The sequence below is a fragment of the Xyrauchen texanus genome, chromosome 46 (genome assembly GCF_025860055.1).
Source record: "Xyrauchen texanus isolate HMW12.3.18 chromosome 46, RBS_HiC_50CHRs, whole genome shotgun sequence".
Taxonomy (NCBI): domain Eukaryota; kingdom Metazoa; phylum Chordata; class Actinopteri; order Cypriniformes; family Catostomidae; genus Xyrauchen; species Xyrauchen texanus.
Window position 1 is genome coordinate 5,132,892 of NC_068321.1, and position 17,385 is coordinate 5,150,276.

Sequence of the window (17,385 nt, forward strand, 5' to 3'; positions counted from 1 at the left end):
TGGTCCTCTGTGTGCCACCAAACAGTGTTGACCCGCCGAATCATGAACTCTACAAGATCCTGAAGGTGTCCTGTGATATCTGGCACTAAGACATCAGATCCTTCAAGTCCTGTAAGTTACGAGGTGGAGTCGCCGTAGATCAGACATGTTGGTCGAGCACATCCAACAGATGCTCAATCGGATTGAGATCTAGGGAATTTGGAGGCCAGGGCAACACCTTGAACTCTTCATCATGTTCCTCAAACTAATCCTGAACAATGTGTGCAGTGTGGCAGGGTGCATTACCCTGCCGAGAGAGGTCACTGCCATCAGGGAATACAATTATCAAGAAGGGGTGTACCTGGCCTGCAACGATTTTTAGGTAGGTGGCACGTGTCAAATTGACTTCCGCATGAATGGCCGGACCCAGAGTTTCCCAGCAGAACATTGCCCAGAGCATCACACTCCCTTGTTGTCTTCCCACAGTGCATCCTGGTGCCATCACCTCCACAGGTAAATGGCGCATATGTACACGGCCATTCACATGATGTAAAAGAAAATGGGAACCCTTTTCCACCGCTCCAAGGTCCAGTTCCGACGCTTGCGTGCCCATTGTAGGCTTTTGATGGTTGACAGGAGTCATCATGGGCACTCTGACCGGTCTGCGGCTACACAGCCCTATACACAGCTGGGTGTGATGGACTGTGTGTTGTGATACATTCTTCCCATACCCATCATTACAATGTTCTGTGACTTGTGCCACAGTCACTCCTCTGACCACTGTCGGTAGGTACTCACCACTGCTGACCGGGAGCACCCCACAAGCCTTGCCGTTTCAGAGATGCTTTGACCTAGTCGTCTGGCCATAACAATTTGGCCCTTGTCAAAGTCGCTCAGGTCTTTAATCCTGCCCATTTTTCCTGCATTCAACACATTGACTACAAGAAATGATTGTTGCGCTTACCATCTAATCTACCCAGACATTGACATGTGGCCTTGTTAGGAGATAATCAACATTATTCACTTCACCAGCGAGTGGTCATAATGATTTGGCTCATCAGTGTATATTGATCTTAAAAATATATGAGCTCCAGCTTGGCCAGGCTGGGAGACTATAGATTAAACCACACCAGCAAACAATTTTAAACTGGTTTTAGCTGTTTTTTTTCCCCTTCATCCCAGTAGTACTTAAAGATGTATAGGGTACATGGGGCTAAATGCCACCTTTAAGGAAAATGTGCGTTTTTTTTTGTCTGGTCACAGTGTATAAAGATTGACTTTTTTTTAATTAAACATTGATTGAGCGACACGGTTGTTTTGATTAAAATTCCTCTTATAAAAAAAGGTGGTGAGGGGGGTTAAAGATATATTGTGTAAATATAGGGACAATAGTTATAGGGCAAATTTTGTCAACTTATGCATATACTTTTGGGACAGCAAGATGTTTTTTGAGTAACAAATTAATATAATATTTATTCAAAATAACCACTTTAGAAAAGGGTTTATCATTTTCTTTTAATTTCAATCACTTTTATTGAACAATTATTCAAAAACATTTGATATATCTGAAAATTACATAAATATTTTCCCAGACAATTTCAGGGAATTTCTTTAGCTAATATACACAAATTTGCAACATTAAAATTTTTTATAAAAAAAATTAAATATTAGATCAAATTACCTAAAAATAAACTTTAGACATTACACACAATGTATAGTATAAAATCATGAAATCATTATGATAAATTATGATAATATAAGGAATATTATGCAGTGTTTATTGACAAACAGGTGTTAAGGAAAGCACTGTGTTAGTTTTTGTTGCCGTTTAGTGTTTTCAGAGAAACGAACATTAAAAAGTGCCTTTTACCCTGGAGCCTTTAGCCCCGTCTTACTTTAATCTAGAAAATACTCACATTTGAAATATATGCAAATAATAAAACGTAATCAAAACTGCAAATACATTTGCTTAAAATGAGCATGTCAAGAATGAACAATTCGCTCCAACATATTCATATTAGCTCTTAACAAAAGTTAAATAACGAGGATCCCTGGTGGAGATTTGAGGAATACACAATATTGATCGAACAAGGTGAATACACTCTAGGGCACTTTGTACAACCAAATATACACTGTTGCACATACGCATAACATGTCAACGAGTTTCTTTTTTTAATAAACCGAGAGTTTAGCCTAAAATGTATATGAATGCATAGGTAAAGTGCATATCTTAGGTCCTGTGACTAGTCACCATTTAGTTTCTCACCATTTGTAATCCCCTTGTTTACACTCATTTAATGTACTATTGTGTATTATTATTATTATTACTATGTACTATTATTATCACTTTAACTATAACGATCTCATATGTATTTGTTAAAAATGAAAATGATTTACTGTAGTATCAATACCTGCTTTAATACTTGATATTTACCATTTGTGAATACTTTTTCACTCTCCTACTCAACCCACCCTGAGCGAGGTTCGAACCGGCGATCCCTGGCTTGGGAGTCGGACGCGCTAGCAAGAAGGCTATAAAAGCCATGGCCTCTAGACTCTGTTGCTAGAGCGTCTTTTAAGGCCATGAGAGTGAGGTTTACTCACTGCGCAGCTATCACGTACCAGCAGGCTACCGTTACTCAAGGCAAGTGCTCATAAACCCTTTAGTGTAATAATTCCTATCATAATAGACAAATGAGATCTGGCCACAACTCTCTGTAAATTCAAAACGATTTATTTACATCGATATTAACCTTAAAAGCTCAAGTGTGTAATTTCTTGTCGAGCCAATGTTGCACAGTCAAACTGGATGGTATGCTCAAACAAACAGAGGGATGTTTTGATAACGCCATAGTGTTGGCTTACTTATAGCTGGGATACGAGAAAGAACTGTAACATATTTTGTTTTTAAATCATAATTACATCAGTTTTAACAAATAATTGAATCTCTGATCTTATGCAATTCCAGTGAATGTTTTTTCCCTATGAAAAACACTGAATCAGCTGTATATTTCATAACTTGCTTAATATCCGATTAAGGACGTCTTTAAACTGGGAAACTGGATCTTTTAAGTTAAAGCCTATCTCAAACTCCGGTTTCTTTCTGAGAGCAAACACAGCAACTATTATGGCCAAAGTGGCAGTAAGACCCCAGATCTGGTGGATACTACCTGTACTGGGATCAGTATATAAAAAACTATGTGTCGGTCCAAAGGCGTTTGACACCGGATAGCAGGAATGATCTGCCTCTTTAGTGAAAAACTCCAGAGGAAGAGTGAACACCTCGCTCACTTCATGTGGATTTGGACTGGCTTTGAACGATTCCTCAATGAACGCAACCACTGGAGTAATGAGAAGTCCATTCTGTGGAGATGATTTGATCCATTATAGTTGGTCACTAGACAATAACACAAATTAAAAATAAATAAATAAAAAAAAGTGTACCTTGTTTATGATGGGGAAGAGTTTGCAGACCACCTCCACTCTGTTAGGAGGAAGACCAATTTCCTCTTCTGCCTCTCTCAATGCGGTGTCTATTTCATTTCTGTCACTGGACTCAGATTTGCCTCCAGGGAAACAAACTTCACCTGCGTGTACCTTGAGCTGGAGGTAAAAAAAGATCCTGTAAATCAAGTTCTGTGAAGAACTACTGACCTACAGTAGAGACGTGGCATTCGCATTGTTTTTCATTGGACACATACAACAAACTAGCATTATAGTTTTCTGAAACAATATCTAGAGGAGTTCCGAACAGGCAGTATATGATAAAATGCAAGTGTCTTACATTTATTGAACGAACGTTCAACAACACTTGCAGCTGTCCATCTTTCACCAGCAGAGGAATGAGCACTGACGCTTTAGGTAGAGCAGGTAGATAAGAAAATTCGTCGCGAATTTCGTATTTCTTTAATGACGCTATAGTTTGCTCTTTGAGATCCATTGCAGGTGTTTATGTTATGAGAGTTTCAGTTTCACAGGAGACAGTAACTTTCGGACGCTTCCGCTTCTCAGTCGTTCCCATAATGCTCCTCTTGGGTCCGCGCTAGTTCCTTTTACTATAACCGTTTGCTACACAACTGAAGAGAGTAAAACTGGTTAGTTTCAGGAATAGAAATAAACAGTTAAAGAAAGGAAACTAGTAAAATACAGCGGTTACCGAAATGGGCGGAGCTTAGAAGCGCGGAAGTTGTCTCTAATTGGTCAGGTATCCGTCGTGTCAACTTTTATTTTTTTGAGAGAGAGAGAGAGAGAGAGAGAGAGAGAGAGAGAGAGAGAGAGAGAGAGAGAGAGAGAGAGAGATAATACTGTGCTAAAGTCTTAGGCACATAAGATGATTCACAAAAGCATTTGTCTTAAGATGATTATTTATATCTTCAGCTTTAGTGTGTAAATAGGAAATATAAATGTTAGATGCTAAATCATTACTTTTTTGCAAATAAAAAAGATTAGAATAGAAGAACAGGGAGCCCTGCAACAGATCATGGCCCCCCAAAAGCCCCCACAGAATTCTCCAAGAAACTTGTAACATCCTATCTGCCAACAACAAAGAAAAACTGTATCCAAATGTATCTAGGATAATTGGTGCTGTTTTAAAGGCAAAGGTGGTCACACCGAATATTGATTTAGCTTTTTTATGATTACTGGACTTTGTATGACATTAAGTGATAAATGAAAAATATTCATATCATTATTTTTGAAGACACAGTACTGTATTTATTTTATCATGATGGAAATGTTAGACACACACAATATATACATATATTTTCACACAAATCCCAATGCATAATAAAAAAAAACCTTAATCCACAATAAAAAGATAACGAAAAAGTGTTGCTCTTTATAATATTTCAATTATCCTATGTATAAAATACTTAGCCTAAATTAATTCAATAAAAATATCTGACTCATATCTTTTAATCTACGGAATTAACAATAATAACTTTTTTGAATTTCAAAGGAATATCAGAAATCATACAACACTAAATGTAAGTATAGCAACCCACAACACCAAACTATTAACAAATTAAACAAATTGCTTGAGGAAAAAACAATATTTATTAGAATATATTTATTGATGTAATCCAAAGCTATAGGGTAATGCAGATGAATAATTTTGATTATGAATTATGAATCTTCTGCATTTAATATTTCTGTGGCAGAGAGAAAACTTTCTCCCCATCACCATACATATACATACCACCCACCCACATACATAGTCCAATAACCAATGGCACTTACTCAATAAATATTTTAGCCTATTTTCTATTTTAGGTTTACACATTTCAATTTCATAACAAAATTCCATTAAATAAAATTGTTTAATCTTTAATAAAATAAAATGAATACAAATTGTATCTGTTCAAGTAATAAAACAGTTCCTATAGCTTTGGGACTCAACCCCAAACCTCAAACGTCTGACAAGATTTTAAATATATTAAATCCAATAATTGGGGCCTGAAATACAACAAAAACACATTTAAAAGTTATTTATAGGTGGATATTTTACATTATTGTACCAAAGCAATTTAGCAAAGCTTCTATAAGGCTGAACAAATTAATTGTACTGTATTATGGTATTTTTAAACCACATTTAGATGTGTTGTACAGAAACCTCCAGGATGAAACTTACAAAGAACAAACTCCTCCAGTTTCCCTAGAGCGCTTCGGAAATGTTGTCCAGTGCACCTGTGACCAAACTTGAATTTTCCCACCTGTAAAGCCCAGAACAAGAGTGCGACCACAAGTCAGACTCAGAGTTAATCATCATCAGAAACTTCTGTGAACTTAGAAACTGAAAAAATCTGCTTCATTTAGCTGAATATCATTCATATACACCCTGAAAGGTTTTGAAATGTTGCAGAAAGTCTGTCTTGTTTGGCTATTATTTATGTTCGGGTTGAGCAACAGCGGAGCATTGAAAGATCCCCATCCAGACCTCTCCGATCAAGAACTTTTCTGGGGAGCAGATCAGTATGACTTTGCAATTGTACTGCCTGCTGGAGGCCTCCAGTGCTACTGGCACTTTGCACACTATGGCGAGCGCTTTTACCTCAACTTTATGGTAAGTAAGAAGTTGTTCTGCTGAAAGTAACTGAAGTAGAGCTGAAATAGAACTCAAATAATATTAAAATATGTGGCAATGGCATTTCTGATATGGGCTTGAAGCTTTCAACAGGGATGACTCACTATGAATTTGTTAGGTCCAGCTGGTAACCGGTGTGGCCCTTGAAAGACATCTCTCTGTTATGGTCAATGCTCCGAGCAGCTTAATGGTCGGCAAAGCTGACGATGCAAATGGTCAGATTGCATTCAATGTGGAGGAGACTGGTGAGTCCCAACTTTACATGATTTGTATGTAACATATGGGCTAAAGCAGAGCAGGAGCTTTATCTGTATCACACGTCATTTTTAATTTAGTAAATGTATCTTTTATAGATCCATGTTTCAAGAGACCATGTAGTGAATGCCACATTAAATTAAAGGAAAAGTTCACTTTAAAATGAAAATTGTCATGGTTACCATGTTGTTCTTCATGTTCTTCCAAAACAATGATGTTTTATTTTCTGTGAAACACAAAAGGAGAATTTTTCATGCCACTCTTTTTCATACATCGACAGTTCATAGTGATTACATCTCTCAAGCTCCAAAAAGGACAATAACATCCTAAAAAGTAGAACATATGGCTATTTTATTTAAACCATCTGGAGCAGCTTTTCGGTAGGAACAGACAAAAATTTGAGTTGCTATTCGCTGATAAACTTACCCTCCACTGATATACTCAAATCTCAATCACGTTCAGATTAGAAAATGGCATATGGTAGAACAGCACCAGGTTTAATGTCACTGATTCCAAAACGCCATTGGTTCTCAGCAATCTGGTTGTAGTGTGGACAGAGAAAATGGAGATATTTGAAAACATTGATGTGTTTGTTGCAGTTATGTGATTTATTCAACTTAAAACAATCAAGTTGGTGACTCATGTTGTAGTGGCGTTTTTGTGCCTGCTATCCAGAGCGTTGTTAAAGTTACGTTGTTCAACCTTCATATTGCATTCATTCAAAGGCAAAGGGAAGTTTACTTGGGATTACTGTCCAGTGGCGGAACACAAGAACAATTGTGTTTCAGACTATACATGGAAAAGAAGCAGGGCCACGCTTCTTACGTCCCCTGCATGCACAGTAAGGGGATTTGAGTGTTGTCAGATGTTTCAGTGTGAACAGGAAACGTTTGGAAAACGTTTGAAAATGGCAGTGTGGACAGGGAGCATTTCGAAAACAAAAATGCAGTTTTCAAATTTATCTGGATTAATGTGGACGTAGCCTCATTATGGATGGTTATGTTCACACACAGTTCGTACATAAATGAGACTGACAGTCACATTCAGTAACCAAGATGACATGCTTAAATATTCAGGACTCACAAGCATATCTTCAGCAAACCTGAGCTGTATGAATTGAAAATACCATCAACATATTTCCTGAACACGGAAGTGTTCCACTATTCATAGCAGAAGCCGATTTTCATTTTTCAGTCTCCAGCATTTTCGCCAAACAAAACATGGCTCCATAGTGCTGATACTTCACAGAGTCGCGAAAACCATCTTTTAAATGAATGGGTACAGTATATGGCACAAGGTTTATTATTTTGATATAATTAACTGCTTTAAATTGCTTTGACAATCAACAACTGCACAAGTTGAGTCTGAACTCATTTGTTTTTCTCCATCTGGACCACTCATTTCTGCAGTTTTTCCAGAAAACCAGATTCATGGCACCGCCCAATGGTTGGCCAGGAAAACTGTTGACATTAATGTATAGTGGATGAAACCTAGATTTTAACACTATAATCATTTAAAAAACATTCAAAGCTGCTGTCGGTTAATTAAGATTTGATGTAAGGGCCTCGATTGGAATATATAGAGCAGGGGTCGGCAAACTATGGCACACGTGCCAGCATTGACATGCGGAGGGGTAATCACTGGCACGCCAGCAAAGTCGAGAAAGGAGTACAGTAGACTATTTTATTCATATAAATTCTGCACCTGTATTCCAAACTACTTGACTGTATTCAATCTTGATGTAATCCTTCCTCATGATCACACAGCGTGTTTTCAAGAGCTGAATGGGAGGCTTAACAAAAGGTTAAAATGTGACGAGACTGCAGAATACCCAACAGACTCATGCAGCGCAGCGATTCACGTTTGGTTTAACACGCGAGTAAACACGCCCACTTTGATTCAGTACTCCATGTCAAAACCGACATCTGATATAGAGCATTAGTTATATGGACAATTTTTTGGGTTCTTTTACTTGACAGCCAAAGTCAATATAACAAGTTATTGTGTGTGAAGATTTGTGAGAAAATTCTTCAAATTTTAATTAAAAGTCATACAGAAAAATAACAAAATAATAAAGATTTTTGATTGAACTGTTCCTTTAAAAGGTCAAGAAACCCCAAAAAACAGATACGTACAGGTTGCACATTAATGAAAACAATTATAGCACTCATTATTATACTTGAATTTTTCATTTCATTGAGCCATTTCATTCATTCACTTTCAAATCCAAAGTTGAAGCAATGTCACAAAAATTAGCTACAGTATATGTGTAAACTCCAAATTATGATTGGTAATACAGTACACATGTACGTTACTAGATTCTGACCGTTTCATTATTCATGAGAAAGAACGCTTCCATCCTGTCACAGCGCTGCCTCGTGCGTGACCTGACATTACAGCCACAGTGGAGAATTCAAACTCAAGGACGTAACAGCTGTTCAGATCAAAATCAAAATCAGAATGGACTGATTGAGTCCAGCTTGAGCATTTCTTGGCTGCAGTTGTTCTGTTTATGAGGGAACATTTTATATTATTTTCTATCTACGAGCTTAACTTGTATTAACTTGTACTCTTTGTGAGTGCACGGCTTCAGGTGTTATTTCCTTGCTGCGCTTTCTTCTGTCTAGTCTGTGTTTTGATGTCTGGAGCATGGTGTCTGGATCCTGACTCTTCGGTCTTGTTCGGTTTAGGTTCTGGTCCTCGTCTCATCTTTGTGAGCGCACATGGCTTCTGTTAAGTTTGTTTTCCATGTGCTCTCCTGTCTCATGTCCAATCCATGCCCCCTTGTTGTCTGGTTATTAGTTAATTTGATTCACCTGCCTTCCATTGTTACCCTCCTTATTGCCTTCCCTATTTAATCTCCCTGTTATCTCTGTCCTGTGCCAGTTTGTTGTTGAATGTACACGTGGAGGCCTGCCTGCCTCTCCCTTCTCCTGCCCAGCCAATCCATTTTACTGTGTTTTGGGGAAACAGCTCCCAAAACACAACATAAGCTGGTGACAAGCAATGCTGGTCTTTTCAGCAGGGAATATCTGCTTTGAGTGCTGTTCTCACTTCATTCTCAGAAGATATCCAAATATTTTTTTCAGATTTGCAAACTGTTCCATCGTCTTTACTCTTCACTCTTTTGTCCCATGATTGATCTACAGTCCCAAACTCTCTTTTTAAGCTCCACTCATAAAGTGAGGTTCAGCATCACTGCTTGTGTGTTTTTAAAAGTAGTTCTTGACCCCCTCCTGTTTTTCCTCTTCTGGTCCAAAATACACATCCACATATTTACATATTTACATATAAAGTCGTTTCTCAGTCTGAGGTGTGACAATTGGGGCTCAACTAGGTGGGCTTCGTAACACATTAAAATATTTGAAACAAAGATTGATATTCCTCACAATTTGTAACATGCCCAACTTAGTGCTTTATCCTTATATGTGCAGGTTTTTATCAGATGTGCTTCAGCAATTTCCACAATCGTTTTGGGAGCATGCAAGTTTTCCTGAACTTTGGTGTGTACTACGAGGGACAAAAGAAAATTGAGACACAAAAAGAAGAAGAGAAGAAAAAGAAAGAAGAGGATATGAAACAGATAAACAGCACATTGTCCACCATTGGGGTAAGCAACAGCTGCATAATGCAACAGTCAGGACATCCTTATAAAAACAATACTGCTATTTACTTACCATTACTTTGTCCAAAAGTACATAAGAAGTACGCAGGCAGGCTTGCTGTAACGCCATGACTTAAAAAAGGCTTGATTCAGAAATATTAATTAGGTCACTCTGACGTTGCAAAATAGTCTTCCAAGTATTTCTACTCATATAACCCGATTAATAGTCATGAACAAAGCCTTAACCATAGTATGCTTAAACAATAATATTCAAGTCACAAAAATGGGGACAAAAGGAACCTTTACTAAGGAATACTTTGCCAAAAAAAAATAAAAAACCTGTCAGAATTTACCCACCCTTTCTGTTTTGTTCACATTGCCATAATCTGCATTTAGGAAAGCACCATCAGGCTGCAGAAGTTTGTCTTCCACATGTGGCGTCACTACAACTACGAGCGAATGAGAAGGGGTGCTGATTTCTACTTGCTGAAGTCTAATTCCACTTACGTGAGCGCATGGTCTGCTGTCCAGAGTCTTCTCATTATTACTGCTGGATACCTGCAGCTATACTTCCTAAAGAGGCTCTTCAACACCAAATCAGCACAGGCTGAAAAACCTCGCTGTTAACATCAACACCAAACCTGTGATTGTTTAAATGACCGGTCTGGACATGATCATTTTTAGATGACCCTCATAATGTCCCTTTTACTTTTCCTGTGTTCTCTTTGTTATTATACATGCTGTGGAAACCCAAATAAAGTCAGAGCTGTTCTCAAATTTCAAGAGTTTTTTTTTTTGGTCCTTTATTGTAAACACTATTAAATATTTTATGAATTCTACCTTCACAATATTCTCAGAAATTGCCTATGTTATAACAGCATGTGTTAAGGAGCTTCAATTTTGCAGTTCTTAATTGATTAAATTAAACTAGTCTCATTTTCCACGAAGTAGCTTTTTTAGATTTTGGGGATTAAATGAGACAATATAAAGTTTTACAAAGCACCCTGCATATCTTTTGGTGAATTGGGAAGAAATCAATAATCCAGAATTGAAAAATACTAATTTAAAAAAGGTTTTAATATTAAGAGGTAAGGTAACTCATAAGCTAGGCTATTTACATAACAATTAATACGTCTGATTATTTACTACAGTTTACAAAATGCATTACAATGTTAAAAAAGTAAATAATTAAAATAAGCAATTAATCTTAAAGCAATTAATTCATTCCTCATACAGATTTTATGTTGTATGTGGTGCATACTAAACACTATAGACAAATGATGAAGTGTCTACCTCCAGAGTGTGGAAAGATGGTCCCATCGCTTGAATAACGCTTTGAATATTTTCAGAGCTAAGGACACCTTTTATTAACTCCATTAACACAAGATGGTAACATCAAAGTGCCAAACTCTCCAGTTGCTTATGGACTGCATTGTTCTATCTGCAGTCATTCTACCCAGAAGTGGCCCGAGCTAGCTGCTGCTCCCCTTCTGACAACCAACACCCCATCCATCTCTCTAGCAGCCACCGAGCCAGTCCCTTCACCAGGCAAACACATTTCCGGGTTGGAAAGATGACAAAACTCGCTCATCCCTTGGGATTTAATTGTCTGTGGTGGGGTGTGTATGAGACAGACACAGTGGGTGTGACATCCGGCCTTGAAGAGGCATTTATTGGAAACAATAATAAACATAAACTGTTTAAAATGGGGAAAATAACGTATCCATGAGGTAAAGTGCCCAAAATAAAGGGGGATCTGGTGTCCTCACGGAGAAAGAGAGCATCATGTAGGATGGACCCTTCCGGGACGCGAGGGGCGGCAGCTTCTCCGGTGGCCTGTCTTCCCAGGGACCACAGCGGGTAAGGTGAAGGCGGCCTAGCACGTTGACTGAAACACGTATTCCATTCCCCCGCCTATAACGTCACATCTAATTTGCTCAGGGGACTCCGGGATGCGGGTCTGGCCCATATCTAACTGATATGATAGGTAGACTGTGGCATGATCTACCTATATCGCCAATGCCAGGATCCGCTACTGTAAAATTTTAGAGTCAAATAAAGCAGCTGTTTTAAAGTCAACATATAAATATAAGGCACGATAAACCTTTTTTGAAACGCCTTCAGCCTTCGAGAGCAGCATCCGTCCCTGTATGTTTAGGTGCCTCTGAAGCCATCCATTGAGAATAGTCTTTGTTTTCTGCATCTTAGTAGAAAAGTTGTCATCCAGTCTTTCATGTAGTGTTGGGTTCAAGTCCACCTTATCCAAGTCTGAGTCAAGTCAGAGTCTTTAAACAATCGAGTCCGAGTCGAGTCCGAGTCCAAAAGGGGCCGAGTCGGACTCAAGACCGAGTCATAACAGGCCGAGTACAAGTCCGAATGAATCTGTTCAAGGATCTCAATTAAAACTGTAAAAGTAAACTCAACATCAATATTTTAAGCTTATTTTAACCTTCACAATTAAGAAAACTAATTTTCCAATAAAAATGCAAAAAATTATTAGTATCCTGTGAACAAATTTCAAAGTGGTTTTAGAATGAAAGCATATGCTTTAGGTGTATGAAGACAAAACTGTCCTTCAACACATTTCTTACTGTGTTCTGTTGACATTTCAATTATTTGTTGCTTTTTCTCCTCCAATCAAACATAGACTAAAGAAAGTGAAAGCTTTGTTAGTCATTAAAACCAGTTATTATTATTTCGAATTTTACATTTACATTTATTCATTTGGCAGACGCTTTTATCCAAAGCGACTTACAAAAGAGGAAAACATAAGCGAATCATCTTAAGGAGACAGTGGTATGAAAAATGACATACTACAAAGTTTCACTATCATCAGAATAGTATACAAAACAGATTTAAGTGCAACAAGAAATGTAAATATTTATTTACTTATTTATTTTTGTGACCGGTTAAGTGCTTTTGGAAAAGATGTGTTTTAAGTCGTTAAGCGAGTTAGCTTCCCGGATTGAGTTGGGAAGGTCATTCCACCACCGTGGTATGATGAAACTGAAAGTCCGGGAAAGTGTTTTGGTGCCTCTTTGTTTTGGTACGACAAGGCGACGTTCCTTAGCTGACCGCAGGCTTCTGGTGGGAACGTAGCTCTGCATAAATGTTTTTAGGTATGCTGGAGCAGACCCAGTGACTGTTTTATATGCCAGCATCAAGGCCTTGAATTTAGTACGTGAATTTGAATGTAGTTTTTATTTCTACTTCATTTTCAATTTGTCCATTCAATTTAAATTGGTTTTATCTAAATCTATGGGTGAAATATAAATAATGTAATTAATTTAATACTGTGGCAGGGCAGAGGGCGGGGCCGGGTCGTGATCCTACACACCTGGTCCCGTATTAGGCTAATTAAGCCTCCGTGAGAGTTAAAGGTCGACTGCAGAGGATCGTGCGGGAGAGAGAGATCGTTTCCGAACATGTCCGTCATGTGTGTGTTTATGTTGTCTTTTAAGTTTATCATTAAACTATTATTTATGTTGAAAAGCCGGTTCGCCCCTCCTCTTTTCCATTGATCCCTTTATCTCTCACGGAGGCATAATTAGCCTAATACGGGACCGGGTGTGTAGGATCATGACCCGGCCCCACCCTCCGCCCTGCCACAAATACATTTCATGTGTTTAATACATTTAATAAATGGTAATATTAAAACATTTAATAATGTCCATAAAATTAAACAGAAAATAAAAACAGAAAAGATCAGATACCATTAGAAATGTATTTTTATTCTACTACACTTCACACTTTTCAGTCCTCCTGCTGTGTCCAGGTGTAGCCTACTTCCCTAAAAGATACATTTATTTATGACAAACTCTCCTATAGCTGATGTGTTGTTTCTATTCATATTATATTTAGGATAGACAATAGGTGAATAGAGACTTCTTCCCTCACTTGTGTTCTTCATTGTACTTCAATGTATTTTCCAACACACAGAGGTTACGCTGCAAATATGTGATGGACTGAGTTGTAAAATTTCCATCATGGTCTATTTAATTTATCACATTAGTTTAAATGTTCCTGATACATAGTAAATTAGATTTTTTTCTCTAAAAATGACTTTGAGTCTGATAAAAACATTTTTTCTATTTAATCATTTGCAGAGTTGGGGAATGTACTTTTTAAAGTGTTCTTTCTTTATTGATATTTCTGGATGAGAGCAGCAGAGCACGTCTGGCGAATGGTGATCTCTTTCCCACACACACATACAGCATGGCCGCGTGGGCGAGAGAGCTAAAAAAGTACTTCGAAAAATGTGTGCTGCTGCTCTCAGCCAGAATAAATCACATATAAGAACATATGCACATGAAAACTAATGCGCAGTATCAAATACACAGAATGTATTATAATACTAACCAACATCAATATGAAGACAAAACCAAATTTGGAAATTCCGGCTGGATGCTTTTTTCAGGTCTGAAAAAGAGGACATGTCAAGTCAAGTCAAGTGGTTTTTATTGTTGTTCAACCATATACAGTTAGTACAGTACACAGTGAAACGAGACAATGTTCCTCCAAGACCATTTGCTACATAAAGCAACATAGGACAAACACAGAACCACATGAGACTACACAGACTAAATAACATACCTATATAAAGTGCACGTGCAAACGTGTGCAAAAGGTACGGTAAAGTACAATAAATTGCTAAAAATGAACAGGACAATAGACACAGTGAGAGACAGTGCAGTGTCGACCAGTACACAGTAGTGCAAAAAGATGACAGTTTCTAAAAATGCTAAATGTAAACATAACACACTATGAGATAGTGTTCTATGCACATAGCAGTTATTGGAGTAGCAGACAGTTATAAAGTGACAATAATTAAAGTGCAACTCAGGTCACATGTGTGTGTCAGTCCAGTCTCTGAGTATTGAGGAGTCTGATGGCTTGGGGGAAGAACGTGTTACACAGTCTGGCCATGAGGGCCCGAATGCTTTGGTACCTCTTGCCAAATGGCAGGAGGGTGAAGAGTTAGTGTGAGGGGTGTGTGGGGTCGTCCACAATGCTGGTTGCTTTGCAGATACAGGTTTTTTTGTAAATGTCTTTGATGGAGGGAAGAGATACCCCAATGATCTTCTCAGCTGTCCTCACTATCCTCTGCAGGACTTTGCAGTCGGAAACTGTGCAAGTCCCAAACCATGCAGTGATGCAGCTGCTCAGGATGCTCTCAATAGTCCCTCTATAGAATGTAGTGAGGATGAGGGGTGGGAGATGTGCTTTCCTCAGTCTTTGAAGAAAGTAGAGACGCTGCTGGGCTTTCTTGGTGATAGAGCTGGTGTTGAGGGACCAGGTGAGGTTCTCCGCCAAGTGAACACCAAGGAATTTGGTGCTCTTGACGATCTCCACAGAGGAGCCGTCGATGTTCAGCGGAGAGAACGAGGACGCATGGTCACATTATGTTACATTATTTGTTTGTGGGTTTTTTTTTTTCATTGCATCACAAATGCCATGGACTCGGCTGGACTCCCAAGTCCGAAAGGCTCGAGTCCAAGTCAAGTCAGAGTAAAAATGCATCCGAGTCTGTGACAAGCCCAAATCCATTAAAATTGGTTGACTTTCAGTCCACAAATGGAAGATTTGTTAGATTCATGAACAGTTAGTATCTCACACTTGTTCTTATTAATTAGAAGAGGCTTGATACTGATTAAGATAATATTTTCAGCAATTCTTATACCCTCAGCACTAATACAGTTCACTGTATAAAGATTCAATAATTCTGATGCAATCAAAAATAAGAAAGGGGAAATCAGGCAACATTGTCATATACCCTACTAAGTACAAAACATTTTGAAGTTCCTCCTGCAAGGGCAACATTGCTATTTATACCTTTGTATTTAGTTCGAACCATGTTTTTACATTTTCATCCAAATGTATCTAAAGCTGTATATATATAAATGCATGCTCAATATAATCAAATGCCTTATAAAAGTCTAGAAACAAAATAATGGCACCGTCTTTAACAAGATCAGAGTAGTCTAACATATCTAATACAAGGCGAATATTATTTGAGATATGTCTATCATTAATAGAACCTGACTGTGTTATTGAAATTATTTCTTCCAGACAAAAAGAGAAGTTAATAATTTATAATCAGAATGTAGGAGTGTGATGGGACGCCAATTTTCAATATAAAGACTATCTTTATTTGGTTTGGGTAAGAGAGTAATAAGTCCTTGTTTAATAGTTTCTAATAGTTCACCAGATCTTAAGCAATCTTCAAAAGCAGAAAAAATCTAATCTCTTAGATCCTTCTAAGAGATTATATAAATAGATTATTTATTTCATTCAATATGTCTTTATGAATTTGTGTTTTCTTTTTGATGGTTCTTGACCATATTTAATTGAAAAGCTTCTACACAAATTTTTTAATAATTCTCATTTTAAAGTTATTGATAAATCAGTCATGTCTTTGTATATTATTATGATATCTTGTATTGCTACAGAATAAGGGCTTTGGTATAAAAAGGAACCATTCATTTTGCAATAACCTGTATTTTTATTTTTTGCTTTCGTAGCATTTGAGAGCAGCAAAGAAATTCCAGCGTGGCCTGTAAGAGGAGCTGGTGAGATTTTACAAGAGTAGATAAAAGGGGTCAAAGAATCTGAAATCAATCAAAGGCATATTTGTGATTTTTGTGACATATCTCTTTTAAACCAAGTGATTAAATCTGTCGAATAAAGGTGAAGAAACCTAAAAGAGTCGATTAGTGACAAATTATTACAAAAACAGTTATGACAGGATTAGTAACAAAACCAGTCATCCTAGATGGGAACGCATCGATGTTGACAACAGGAGCCTCATTGAAGTCTCCTCTACTTATAAAAGAGGCTGAGAGGAATTATCCTTTTATCTGTAGAATCTTACAGGAAAGTTCTTGAAGGAGGAGAGTATTTGCAGTAGAATTATTTTAGCCACAAACATTTACTAGAATTAAACAAATAAAAAATAAAAATCCTCAAACTGTATCACAGTTACAGTCCACTCTGATGAGAAATGAGATTCATGTATATTTTCTTTAAAGTTTCTATTAAATATAATTGCCACTTTACCAGAGCTCCCCCATTGATTTTTCCAAAACTTTTCACCTATTTCACATGAGTGCATTTCTTCAAGAAAGTAAATATTCCTTTTTTGAGAATGACAAAATAAAAATAAGACTTTTCTCTTAGTAATGCCACAAAACCCCATACATTGTTTGAAAAACAAGAAAGTTAAAACATTAACATATCTAACTTTTAAATGATAAAGAGATCTGTTAAACAAAGTGCAACATCTCAACATTAACCCCTTCTTTCAGGACAAATAAAATAGGTATAGCAGAAACCAAGGATAAAACAAAATATTGGAAACAATAGCTGCCCTTGAACATTTTTGTCAATAAATTACAAATTATGCACATCCAGCGTAAAAATTGTTTTGCCATCGACAACAGCAAAGGGGCCTTTGAATCCAGCAATC

General features: G+C 37.5%; 3 protein-coding genes across 3 annotated transcripts in view; 2 read left to right on the forward strand and 1 right to left on the reverse strand.

The window, feature by feature from the left end:
* The window catches only part of si:dkey-234i14.3 (fibulin-7-like), a 180,502-nt gene that overhangs the window by 140,324 nt on the left and 22,793 nt on the right, over nucleotides 1–17,385 (forward strand). The window lies entirely within an intron of this gene.
* nudt7 (nudix (nucleoside diphosphate linked moiety X)-type motif 7) lies at nucleotides 1,546–4,117 on the reverse strand. The gene is made up of 3 exons (XM_052119796.1): nucleotides 3,764–4,117; nucleotides 3,424–3,582; nucleotides 1,546–3,342 (listed from the first exon to the last, which is right to left on the reverse strand). The coding sequence occupies exons 1-3, from the start codon at nucleotides 3,917–3,919 to the stop codon at nucleotides 2,992–2,994; spliced, it is 666 nt and encodes a 221-aa protein (XP_051975756.1). The 5' UTR covers nucleotides 3,920–4,117; the 3' UTR covers nucleotides 1,546–2,991.
* tmed6 (transmembrane p24 trafficking protein 6) lies at nucleotides 5,713–10,685 on the forward strand. The gene is made up of 4 exons (XM_052119795.1): nucleotides 5,713–6,040; nucleotides 6,180–6,306; nucleotides 9,751–9,926; nucleotides 10,317–10,685. Exons 1-4 carry the CDS (start codon nucleotides 5,831–5,833, stop codon nucleotides 10,545–10,547), a joined length of 744 nt encoding a protein of 247 aa, XP_051975755.1. The 5' UTR covers nucleotides 5,713–5,830; the 3' UTR covers nucleotides 10,548–10,685.

Excerpts from the sequence above, each read along its gene's own strand:
- tmed6 (XM_052119795.1), top strand. The coding sequence starts at position 5,831 with ATGTTGCAGAAAGTCTGTCTTGTTTGGCTATTATTTATGTTCGGGTTG. Across the intron at positions 6,041-6,179 it reads GCTTTTACCTCAACTTTATG|GTCCAGCTGGTAACCGGTGT; the intron begins GTAAGTAAGAAG and ends TGAATTTGTTAG. Across the intron at positions 9,927-10,316 it reads GCACATTGTCCACCATTGGG|GAAAGCACCATCAGGCTGCA; the intron begins GTAAGCAACAGC and ends ATCTGCATTTAG.
- nudt7 (XM_052119796.1), bottom strand. The coding sequence starts at position 3,919 with ATGGATCTCAAAGAGCAAACTATAGCGTCATTAAAGAAATACGAAATT. Across the intron at positions 3,583-3,763 it reads TGAACGTTCGTTCAATAAAT|CTCAAGGTACACGCAGGTGA; the intron begins GTAAGACACTTG and ends TTTTACCTCCAG. Across the intron at positions 3,343-3,423 it reads TCTTCCCCATCATAAACAAG|AATGGACTTCTCATTACTCC; the intron begins GTACACTTTTTT and ends TCATCTCCACAG.